This window comes from Nyctibius grandis, chromosome 25, assembly GCF_013368605.1.
Source record: "Nyctibius grandis isolate bNycGra1 chromosome 25, bNycGra1.pri, whole genome shotgun sequence".
Taxonomy (NCBI): domain Eukaryota; kingdom Metazoa; phylum Chordata; class Aves; order Nyctibiiformes; family Nyctibiidae; genus Nyctibius; species Nyctibius grandis.
This window is the reverse complement of record NC_090682.1, coordinates 4599558-4612018: the sequence shown is the minus strand read 5'-3', so window position 1 is coordinate 4612018 and position 12461 is coordinate 4599558. Positions and strand designations below refer to the sequence as shown.

The window sequence follows — 12461 nt, the reverse complement described above, 5'->3', positions numbered from 1 at the left end:
TTTTGCTGCAGCAGCTACAAGGCTCTTCAAGAGGCTGCCAAGTGGTGTGGGGGAAATGCTATAGACGGGGAGACCAGATACCTACCTGTTAATGCTGGTGTGGGGATGATGGAAACCTGAGTGCGGCAGGATGGGCTGGATGATTAAGTGGAGGTGCCTTCCAACCCCAAATGATACTCATATTCTCTAATTTCTATTAATATTTATGCCAGGGTGTGCGTGTGCCAGGAAAGCCGAGAGCTGAATCACGCTTTGTGTTTGGGTGGGAGACAGACGGGAACGGATGAAGCCAAACGTGTAGGCAGGAGAGCTGGAGTGGGGAGGAGGAGGGGGAAGGAGGGAAATGGAGGGGTTGAAAGCCAAGAGAGCAACTGGGACAGGGAATGGAAAAGGGAAAGGAGATGTCAGAAAAATGAAAAAAAAAAAAAAAAAAGACAAAGCCAGTAGCTTCCTACCTGAACTAATAGCGTTCTGATTCCTGCTTAGCGCTCGATCCATAGGTCCTAACCTTGCTCAATATCGGTCCAGCAGGAACAAGCTTCACTGCTCCTGTTTATCCCTGTGCAAATGATCGGCACTGGGCAGGAAAGCAAAAGGAAGGGGTGTACCTGGAGGGGATCAGCCACTCATGGGGATTGTGCCCTCGGGGGGTGAAGGTCCCTTGTTTCGAGGCAGTAGCTACTGCTTTGTGATTTCTCACCCCCAGTGCCAGCCTCGAGTCAGAACATAGCTGTGCTGGTGCTGCTGGTAGAGCTGATAAGGGACGGTGGCCACCCCCATCAGATCCTACTCACAACTCTAAACAACCCCAGTCATTTCCCAGTCTCAGCAAGTAGTTTTCCAGTTGCCTGCTGGTCCCAACAGCTGTTTCTTCTTCCACTTGCCCTCCCCAGTCCCAGCAGTCGCTGTGCACCACACGGACCAGGACTATGCACCTCATAAAGGATTTCTGTGCCCATCACCAGCGCAGTGGAGTCCATCTTCCTGGATGGTGCTCAAACAGAAATAACGATAAAAATTAAGCTCCCTGCCACACTAGTTTTGAGCATGGGTGTGATTAAGCGTTTGCTTGAGGTCAAGAGGTGAAATTTGTCTTTGAAACCCATTAATCTAGTGTAATGCAGTTATGGCAGCTGAGGCAGGCGAGAAAGAAATGAATTTTGTGGCCATTCACTCTCATAGGATATTAATCTGTTTACCCAGGTTATTTTACCACTTTGTCCAAAAGACCAGCCCTCAGCAGAACTAACTGGATTTTTGGCAGGGACAGTTAAAGAAAGGTGACATCAGGCAAAACCTGGGCAGATGGAAGAGGTATTTAAGGAAATTAGTAATATTTAAATGGGGATGAGAGATGGGAGTGAGCAATTTAGACTAATAAATCTGGAGGGATTATCAAGCTTCTAATGAACCCTCTGAGGTTTTGCAATCACTGCCTAATAGAAAAGATAAAATCATAGTGAACTGCTGTCAAGGGGAGGAAGCAAAAAGATGGCTTTAAATGGGGGGAGAACCCATCAGAAGGGGAATAGACAGTCTGTATAGCATTAAGCTACTTGGAGATGGAGAACTGTTTCAGGCAAAAAAAAGAAAAAGGGATAAAATGCTGAATTAAACACCTGCCCGGCAGCACTAGAGAGGAATTTTGTTTCTGTCTTCTAGCATTAATTTTATTTAATAAGCACATCCCAGCTGACAGCTAGTTGTGTGTCGCAGCTCTTCTCTCTGTGGAGCGTTAGATGGAGGCAAGTTGTTGCGTCTCCCCTGGCGCTGGTCCGTGGGGAGAGCGGTTCGGGGGTGATGGCTCCTCCGTAGCCAGCCTGACGACTGCAGATAGCGTCAGCATCGCTCTCTGCCGTTGGAGCAGATGCCAGCCTTTGGCAGGAGATTGCGGGAGCAAATGAGGAGGAAGTCCTCGGCCCCCAATACATTTCCATCGGAGCTGAGGCGAGCAGCCTGATGTAAAAATATCCACAGGCTAATTTACTGCGTGCGAATTCATTATCAGTCTCCTTCAGCCAGCTCAAGGGACCCTTTTTGTCAGCAACAGAAGCTCCACAAATTTTCTGGGAGTCCTGATGAAACTCGCAGAACAGAGCAGGTTTGTTGCATTTTTCTTCCCCACGTCCATCCATCTGCGTACGGGGTACTCGTGGCCACTGAGCACCCCTTGTCCTCAGTCCCCTTGCAAAGAAATCTCAATTTGACCCAAGTTTCTTCCTGGCTTCTCCACACTGTGACAAACCCCCTTGCTCTGGGACTTACCCTTCTGCGAGGGCTGAAATTTCCTGATGATTAATGGCAAACGCTGACCCAGGGGCCAGCTGCTCCCTGTGCCTTGGTTTGTGCGGTGCTGAGATGAGGTTAGAGCTGCTTGTTGTCCCTTCCCCACTCCCCGGCAGGGCACAGGCTTTCTGTGTATCCACACAGCTTGTGACCGTGTAAGGGGGCGATGGTGTGCTCCATAATAATAATAGTAGTAGTAACAGTATGAATAATGCCAGTGCATAAACAGAGCATTGCAAGCAGGCTGTTGTGCATAGAAAAAAATGTTCCTACTAGTGCTGGAAATCCTTGAAATCAGCAGCACAGAGCAGGAGGGGTGTTGGATGCCTCCAAAATCCTGTGCTACAATTAATTCTTTTAGCTTGTTAATTCTGTGTGGCTTGTTGTTGGTTTTGTCTTTTTTTTCCCCCTCTCTCTTTTTTTTTAATATAACGTATGGACCTCAGGCTGGGTTTAAATTTCAAAACATTTATCAAGGAGATTAGATGGAAATAATTGAAACAATTACAATTATTACTGTAAGAAGGAAGGTGTAAAGGAGTTTTACTAGTGCCTTGAGTCAGATGTCTATTCATTGGATGCAGTTTTGTTCCCCGACAATATTGTGCGGAGGTGGTGTTGCTGATAAAACAGCTGACGTATTCAATTTCCAGGGACCAGATAAATCAGTTTTGATTTGGTGGGTTTTTTTTTTTTTGGTTCCTGTTTTTTCTTCTTTGATTAGTGATTTATAAAGAGGTTGGTCTTCATATAGGATGAGGTTTTCAAAGCTGAATGGTTGCTCTGGATGCCCCATTGGAACTGGAGGGGAAACTAGTGTCTACATCACCCAGACAACATCACATGTTTCAGTGGTAGCTTGTCGTTACGGTGACATCCCTTGGGAGGAGGAATGATGTGAAGTAAAGCAGAGGGAAAGTGGACTACAGCTTAGTATTTGACCAGGGCTGTGGCGCTTAGGTTTTTAGTCGTGCTTTGTGAAATTACCTTCTCTTGGTGAACTGACCTTCTCTTTCTGGGTCTGGTTCTGTGGTGTGAGGTCCAGCATGGGCTGTGGTGTTTGGCCCCGCTGCACCAGGCGTGCCAGCCGCCAGCACCCTCGCTGTCCCTTGTGCAAGTGAAGAGCACGGACTCTCTTGTTGTACTTTGACAAATTTTACCTTGCAGTCCAGCCAGCCTTCCTGATTCCCAGTAACTGATGCAAACCATTTGGTAGAGCTCCGATCGTTCCCTGGATTTATGGTTCATATTTTCAGTGGCATGTGGTAGCAGGGCAAACAAATCAGGTTCTTGCAAGGATGCCAAAGCCATTTCTCCTCATTCTAGTTAGCATGAGAAAAGGAGGATTTAGACGAAGCAATAACTCTACCTCCCTGCGTTTTGCTGCCTGTGCTACCTTACCTGTCTTGGGTCTTCTTTATGCGTTGTTTAGAGTCCATCCTGTGCTTGATTTCCAGTTGTTGAGTAAATAATTTTCTCGGATACAGCCCAGGCCTTTTGCTGTGAGAGCAAACCTCTCTCTTTTACTCTGCCCTCATGCTGTCATATCCTATATGTCTTTCAGACTTTCTACCTGTTGTTTTCCAAGAGCTGTGCTTTTCAGGTCCCACTGTCAGCACTTGACCTCTTTGCTCTTTGAGGATTTGTCACTCTTCAAGCCTCAGGCTCCCTGCAGAGAAGTTGAAGTAAATGGCTTTTACTAAGGATGTGGACAATGTGTTTTCCTAAAGCACTTTCGTTTGTAGAACAGCCTCCAAAATTTAATAGCTCTCCTTGCATGAGTAGGTAAAAGACCCATCCTTACTAGCATATGCTTTTATGATGCATCAACTTGGTAAGAGCAACCAGAATATATATGGACAGTTCCCCTAAATTGTCCCCCAGTTCACTGAGATCACAGTTGTTCTGTAACTACATGAACAGCTGAATAACACTGCCTGGGGTAGATCTCCCACATCCACTTACCAACTCAAGAGGCCACAATTTGTTGCTGTGATGACTTTTTTTCTTCCAGAGAAATTGATTTTTACATGTGGCCCATTATAAACTTATTGACTCTGTCAATAGTTTATAAATAAACTGAGCCTTTCAAGAAAACCATAAAGCACTTAACATAATATTGTCCACTTGAGTAAATAAATAAATGTGTTCTTAGAGGAGCTTAGGAATGATTAACAGGCTCAGCAGCTCAGCCCTGAGGGCAACAGGATCCAGAGAGGCAAAGGTAGGTATTTTCTCCACAGCTACATCTAACAGAGGAGGTCCAATGATCTCAGGGGAGAAATTGGTCACTGGTGCCAGATTGTGAAGAACAGACCATTGCAGGGGCCACATGTCCCAGGCATGTAGTGAGCACGCAGCCGTGCACAAGGCCAGTGGTGATGCTCGGGCAGCGGTCCCTGGTGTGCCTCTGTGTTACAGAGGAGGATGGGAGGTACCAGCAGTCCCCTGGGAACATCACTCACTTTAATCTGTGTTTTGTGTCCTTTGTTGATTTGCATGTTTTTCTTCCTTCTTGTACTCTTGCTGCTGTTAATGATCTCCATGAGTATGAGAGAGTTGTGGGGGGACCACAGTGACCCAGGAGCCTCAAAGTCTTTTCAAACTCCTTGTGAGGAATCCGTGTTTTAGCCGTTGCTTGGGTGTCCCTGGAGGAAGAGTAGTCCTCCTGCTCCCCTCTCTGTCAGAGGGTCTTGCTCTGGATTCAACATGTTGTTCATGCCTGAAGTGTGAAAACCTGGAGTAACTGCAGAGCAGTCGCATGAGATCTGTTTGGTGTAAATAGGACCAGGATGGTACCTTCTGCCCCTTTGGACTAAGCGTACTGGTCGTGCCACCCGTGGCTTGGGGAGAGACTCCCTGGGGAGAGTTTCGTTTGCCTAAAGAACCAAGAGCTGAGATACTTTATCTCCTCTGGTTAACCCTAAAATGGTGAATAATGATGCAGATCGGCATCCAGTGATGTCGGTAGTGAAGTCACCAGAGCTGTGCTGACTTTGTACTAGCTGAAGGTTTGGCTCCTGTATAAAAGCTGCCAGGCAATCTCCGTATGGGAACTCTAAGTCTGTGTTTGGAGGGTGACAGCTTTTCTAAGCACCAAATACTCTTGAAACAGAAGTTTTGCCAGAGCGAGGGCTTAATAATAGAGAAATGGAAACCTTGGCCCAGTATTCTCCTTCCCATCCCACATAAAAATAAAGAAGGAAGAGTACAGTGTGTTCTGGACCCACAGCGAGCCTGTGCCTGGTGTAAATGAGCTTTCACCGCCATCAGAGGGCCGGATCCTTGGCTGGGACTGAGGGGAATGAAGTCAGTGCAGCCTGCTGAGCTTACAGCACCAGGAGTTTCTCCTGCTGAGCACTGGGCAATGACAGCATCAGAGGGTGTTTTGGAGGCTGCTAATCAGCAGATCCGAAAATCCAATAAAGTCCTTGCAGTAATTAAGAGAGGAAGATAACCATGTGTGTGTGTGAGCAAGAGAGAGGAGGGAGGGAGGGAGGGGACATCTTACTGTCAGCGTAGGTTGAATTGAGCAAATCCTGTTCCTTCCAGGGGCTCGGGATGGGGTGAAGTCGAGCAGGGTGTGGGAAGGCCTTGGAGTCACTAAAAATTAAACAAGACCATCTTTATACTTGTCTCCAGCGTGCAGGTAGTGGCTGCCATCTCCCTGGTTCCCAGGTGATCTAGGTTATTAAAAATGTGATAAGAATCGAGTCAGGGAGCAAGGTCCTGCGCACACAAATGGGATGCAGCGCAATATCACCAGCGAAATCGATAAAGCTGGAAGGAGCTCAGTAGGTGATGCAGAGCGATGAATAGCAAACTGGCCAGCTCACACGGCGGGGTGGGCAATTACCGGGAGCCGCTCGCTGAAGTGAGACCGAAGCGGGGCAGTGCGGGGGAGTCTCGGGGGTTCGCAGCTTTGCACTTTAAAAAACATTTGCTTATCCAGCAGCCTGTTACGACACTAATAATCACCTGCTTGACTGGCCCATTCCACACAGAAGTCCCCAACCTCTCCCCAGACCTGGGAGGGAGGGTGTGATCGGTGGCAGCGGGGCCAGTAGCATGGGAAGACCTGGACATCATTTGTGGGGTGTACTTTAGTCTGAGAGTAGATCACTTAGGTGCGCGTTTGGGAGGATACTTCATTAATTACATGCTTCAATATGAATGCTGGCTTTGATGGTTTGCATTGTAAGGCATGTTGTTTATCCGTGTCTCTCTTAGGCTGAATTGTGCTGTCAGGTTCTTAATCGCTTGCCGGTTTTTGATCTGTGCCTCAGTTTCTTGCCTGTATTGTGGAAGTAAGAATTTCCTGGCAGGACTCCCCACGGGGCAAGGCAGCAGTGATTTTGTACGTTACCGCAGCACTGTGCTGTGACACTGTGAGGAACTGCTGTCGTGTTCCAGAGCCAGAGCGAAACGGGCAGGGCAGGAGGGGGACTTCCATCAGAAACCCACCAGTGCGTTGTGGGAGCCCCGTTGCTGGTGCTGGCTGAGGTGGGAGAGGGTTTGTGTGCTGAGTCCCGGTCGGGATCAGCTGGCACGCGATCCGAACGTGCGAGTCGAGGGACTTGCACTGAGTAATGCACTTGCACCTTACGGGTTTATGTTCCTAATGGAACGGAGACTATAGCCTGTAAATCTCCCGATTGTAACTCGCAGCGAGCGATGCCAGAAAATCCAAGCTGATGGCTTTAAAATCATGAATTATAGAGCTTGGCTGCGTGGCTTTTATTATCCGGGTTCTCCCAATGACCTAAATGTTCAGGTCACTCCATAGGTTTTTTCTGCTGCTGTAAAGTGAGAATGCAGGTCGAGTGCCGCATGGAGCACAGAAACCCAAGAGTGACTTCGTCCTCTAATAACTCCTCCAGTGCTGTCTCCCAGGGAACCCCTTTGTATTCAATTAGCTAATGTGTGCCTAGCACTTTGAAAATATAGAGTGCCGTAGAATTGCTAAGTGTTGTTATTTAACAGCACATATTTAGTGGTTGCAGCCCTGTTGCAGAAGTCAGAAAATCTACACTGTAATTGCCTGGGGCTGCTGAAGAATTTGCTATGATTCGAGCAAAGCCTGGGGGTCAGTCTTCTGTAAAAGTTCATTAATTTTGGCTGCAGACCCTCAGGGCCTGCTTCTTCTGAGATCTCATGAAACAGAATATTGACTTTTGGTGGGTGCTTTAAACAACAGACTGAGAAGGGGAAGAATTCAGGCAGCCAGCATTGGTGTACCTGAAATTAGCCTTGGCATGATTTTTGATGGTCTTCTCTGTGCCTCAGGGTGCACCGGTTGGCATAAAGGAGCTGGACTGAGACAGAGGGCAAAGTGCTGGTCAACTATTGCAATTGTTCCAGTGTAGGGAGGGAAAAAATCATTGGCAGTGGAGTAGGAGGGAATCAGGGAGATTCTGTTTGCACCCATCTCTTTGATTCGCACCCTCTTGTGTTCACCAGATACCCTGATCTTACCTAAAAGTATGTGGTCACAAAGCTGTATTTGCACAGGTGGAGAAGGACAAGGGGCACCAGGGCTGGGAGTCCCCCATTAAACAGAATGTGCTGACAGGTGTAAGTTATTTTCCTAATGGCTCCATGCTCTTATTGCATTGGAAAGCGATCTTCTAGCCTGCAAAAGCACCAGCCAGCACTGCAGATAGGGAAGAGTAACTATATGAGAAGAGGAAAGGCAGCTGTGAGGCTCTGCAGTGTAAGCACTAGGCCCACCAGCTTTGTCTAGCAGTCAAGGCAAGGTCAGGTATGCATACCATAGTTGTGCTCGGACTATTTAAAATTTTTCCTAGCTTAGGCAAAAGTCAGCTTCAGTACGTCTCAATGAGAAATCCTTGGATCTGATACCAAATCCCTGTGCACCATCTACAGAGGCATTCACGTGTCTGAGCCTCGCTTCTCAAATCTGAACAGTTTTTCTCTCCCTCAGTCTGATCTTTGAAAAGGTAAATGTGTTAACGCTTGCATGCAAATACACGGTGAGAGGAGCCATCTGAGATCAGCTCCGAGAGCAGGGTTTTCCACCCCTTCTGGCTGTGCTCGCCTCTTGCCAGGCAGCGTCGGAGGCTCAGCCCTCGCTCGCCGTCGGGAGGGCAGGGAGGGAGGTAGGAGCAGGGCTGACGGATGGGGCATCAAGCTCGGGAAATCAGCTCAGCGGTGCAGGCCTTGAATGGCAAATGAGTTTGTGTTTGCAAAACGTGGGTTTGGAAATGTCAAGCGTTGTGAATGCTTGTGTAGGAAAGGGGGAAAAAAAACAAATAGGGACAGAAGCTGAGCCGGCAGCTACTGGAGTAGCCGGACGCTCTCATCCCTTTGCCCTCCGTAGCAAGCCTGACCTTACCAAATCTCTCTTATCCCATTGCAAACGAAGTGTGTCCCCCAAGGACAGTTTATCTCCAATCTCATTGCACAGGCAGCTCAGGGCTCATTTCCTTGTTGCTGACCCGGGCCCGCAGAATGCTCCTGGGCACGTCTGATGGTAAAACAGCAGAGGGTTGGAGTGGAGCAGAGGGAAGGGACAGGGAGCAGTGCAGGGAAGGTGTCGTGTACAGGCAGTGTGATCCCTGTGTGTTACAGAGGTGGGTGCTTTATGAGCGTGACAGCAACAGAAATGGGGTTTTCTGCAGCTGGAGGCTCGCCTAGAAAAAGACGGATATGGAGAGTATTGGCTGTCGGAAAAGACTGAAGCTCGTGATGACCAGGCACCACTGATGGGAGCTGGGAAAAATGCTGCTGTTAACATTTGAACCAGAGCAAATTGTTGGCTCCAGGGGCAGCACATCTGGGTCTGCCTGCGCTCGCTTTGTCAGGTGGTGAGCTTGGGCAGCTGCCTCCATCCTTGGTGGGACGCGGGAATTTCCCCAGGGAAATGGGGCTGATGCAGGCGGGGGTCCCTCTCAAAAGCTGCACAGGGAGCCGAGCTGGGGGCTGGCACTGACGCCGTCACTCATCCAGCCCGAGCAGACTGTACCCGTGGGTTCAGCCCTGCGACTGCTGTGTGACCGGGGCAAATCGTGCCCCTGCCTCAGTTTCCCCTGTGTGAGTTGAGAGCAGCAGGGCTCATTCCTCACCCAGGAGTTGCTAATTCAAGGAGTAGTGTTACAAACCTGCCAGGGCCTGAGCAACCTCAAAAGCTTAGAATTGTTTTCAGGGGAGAAAAGGCATAATAAAGGCAGGCACTAATTTCATCTGCCTTGAGATTGGGGCGGTCTGGCCTGAGACTGAAGCCTTGGACTCTGTGGCTGTTTTGGTACCTAACATCTCATTTTCTTTCTGCTATAACAAAGCCAAGAGGGCAATTGTGCAGCTGCTTGTGATGTCCCCCATGCAATTTGCCTCCTGGCTCAGGGGAGGTAGTGTTTTGCAGGGGCTCAACATATCTCCTGCTGCTCTGCTTTCATCCAGGATCTCCTCGGGCCCAGGTCCTCATTAGCCATCTGCCCTCGTTGCACGGGTTGACAGGATGCTGTGGGTAAATGGATAACCTGTCAGGAAGGCAGGAGGATAATATCATTCAAATGAATCAATAGTTCACAGGCAATTTCATGTTACCTAACGTTAATGCGGTTGTGTCCAAAATGCACTTAATTCTGTGTCTGAGCACATTCCCGTGGGAGTTTGCCGTGCTGCAATAGTCTTGTAACTCCATGTTTCGGAGATTTACAGACATTGTTCCTACGTGCACACGTACACAGGAAAGATAAAAAAATGACTTGACTCGCTGAGATCTCATAGTCCACAGAGCCAAAAGACATTTGTATTAGTGATGGAAGAGAACGGGTATCCAGCAGTTTCTGAAACTATTACTCCCACCTTCTCACTCCATTTTAGCAATTAGCAAAAGAGAAATTAGTGAGGAAGGCACCATTATTTCCTGCTAATAGGACAAGGAGGGCTGGACTCTTCTCCAGGAAACTAGCTGTGTCGTGTAACTGCTTCCATTGATGTGAGTAGCAAAATAGAGCTCTCCCTTTTTGCTTTTATTTTTTAATACAGTTTTTTATACCTCTTACCACTTTGCTCTTCAGAAATGCAAGAGAATGGGTCCTGCGTCAAAGCCCACAGTCAAAGCATCTTCCTGCCCTCCCTGGGGGCATTAGGATGTCCTGTGACGGGCATCTCCTCCTGGTACCTGATGGCACGAAGGAGCAGGGCAGGATTGCCCTGTGGGGAGGAACAGATTTAATTTAACAGCTTAAACTTTGTATCAGTGAATTGGATATGGTGGTGATGGAGCAGCTTCACTCAGCAGATGATGTTCACTGCCCAGGCTGGGGTCCAGTTCAGGGCGCTCTCTGAGGAAATTAAAATAGTAAAGGAAGGACATTAATTTCTCTCCAGACATGGGTCTCCACAGTCTGGTCGTCTTGGTGGCCTGGGGATCGCTCCTGCCCAGGGTTTGGATGGACAGCCATTGCCCATGTGCTCGCACTGCCTGGGGCTCTCAGCCGTAGCGATACCCAGGCACAGCAGTGTTGTCCTGGGGAACGCAGCAGGGTTTTTTTTCTGGGAGTGCCTTGGAGAGAGCGTTGCTTGGGAAGCATAACTCTGCTGAGGAGCTCTGTGCTCTAGGCTTCCCACAACAGAGCTGACCACCTCTGGCCAGTTATAGCAGGTTACTGGCTTCATCTGAAAAATATCATCCACCTCCCTGCCTCTGCTGTAACTTCTGCATGACAGGGAACCTCCTGTCAGAAGAGTTGGTTTATAAGTCACAAAGAATAACACAAGGCGTGGTTGGCAGGAACCACAGCTCAGACATGAAAAGTTCCCCGAACCCGCTCTGGAGGGGTTTTGGTCTTTTTGTGGAACTTGGCCAATAAAGTACTGGACTTGGCTGGCATCTTTATTAAAAGCCTGAGACAGCAGCCCACTGAGTTGAGCTGTGGTTAGCACCCAGGCTCTTCGTGACTGGCAGAATGGTGGGTGGATTTCAGCCCCAGCGGGGAGGTGGTAGGTTTCACATGCAGGTTCTGGTAGCTGCGTGGTCACATTTTGCCTTCAAGGGTATTGAGTGGTTCTGAAGCTTTTGGTACTTTTTTTTTTTTCCCTAATCCCATTTTCTGTTTTGGGCTGCTTTAGGAGTTCTCCCTCCAGCGTCTGGACAGCCTGCTAGATGACCGAGTCAACATCCTGGGGTTTTCCATTTTCAACCAGTCTCACGCTTTCTTCCAAGAGTTTGTCCAGAGCCTCAACCAGTCCTGGCAGGAGAACTGCGATCATGCTCCTTTTACTGGGCCAGCAGTAAGTAAAATTCATTCTCATCGCCCACAGCCTCCCTGAGACAGAAGCTGCTATAATCCATCGGGAGAACCTTGTGAAAAGAGCTGTGGGCTGGTTCTGAGCAGACACTGGCAATGCGGTGTGAATTGAGGCGTGGAAGGGAAGTGACTTTTCCCGTTATATCAGAGTCAGGGAATCTACACCACGGTTGGAAAATGGACTCAGTTCTCCTCAACCCTCGTGGAGAGTGTTAACCAAAAGATTATTTCTTTCTGATGATGTGAAGGTTCGCTCTATGCTCATAGCAAGGCTCCCATCACCAATATGTGATGTCCCAGGTGATGAGAAAGGTGCCTTGCCCCGGGTGGTGAAGATACAGAGCAGAGGTGAAGTGAAATATTCCCAGGCATGTGTTTCCTCTCCTGTGTCTGCAAGGGAGATCCAGTACCATTTTGCCATGCATTGTCTCTGCTGTTGGAAATCTGGCAGGTCTCATCTCCCTGAGCTGAGTGTAAGAACTTGCCCATGTAGTCCTGGGAAGCAGATATCTTGTGGGATAGCTCATAGTAAAAAGAGAAAAGGAAACTCAACAGCTGGAAGTGACAGGAGGGAGGTTTCCTGTGAGCTGCAAAATCCCAGGGCTTTCTTGCTAGAGCTGAGAAAGCATCTGAGGAAGGGGGAGGGAGCTGCTTGCTCTAATGCCATTCTCATTAATCACATTGCAAAGAAAGGAAATCAGAGAAAATCATTCAAATTACAGATGGCTAGATTAGGTAATTAGAATTTAGGCTAAAACAGATGTTTGTAATTAAGTGTTTATGACATTGAATAAAATCCAGATTGTAAAGTCTGTTTCACAGGATTTTAATGGTTTTAATTCTCTGTGTTGTGTTTGGGGGCAAAGATATGGATGATAATGTTTTAGGAAGAAAAGAAAA

At 48.2% G+C, this 12461-nt stretch overlaps 1 protein-coding gene across 1 annotated transcript in view; it reads left to right on the top strand.

Annotated features, from left to right (window-relative positions):
* GRIK4 (glutamate ionotropic receptor kainate type subunit 4) overlaps window positions 1–12461 on the top strand; it is a 194561-nt gene that overhangs the window by 143499 nt on the left and 38601 nt on the right. The window contains exon 8 of the mRNA XM_068418410.1: window positions 11383–11544. Coding sequence (XP_068274511.1) covers window positions 11383–11544 — 162 coding nt within the window. The remainder of the gene's footprint in view (window positions 1–11382; window positions 11545–12461) is intronic.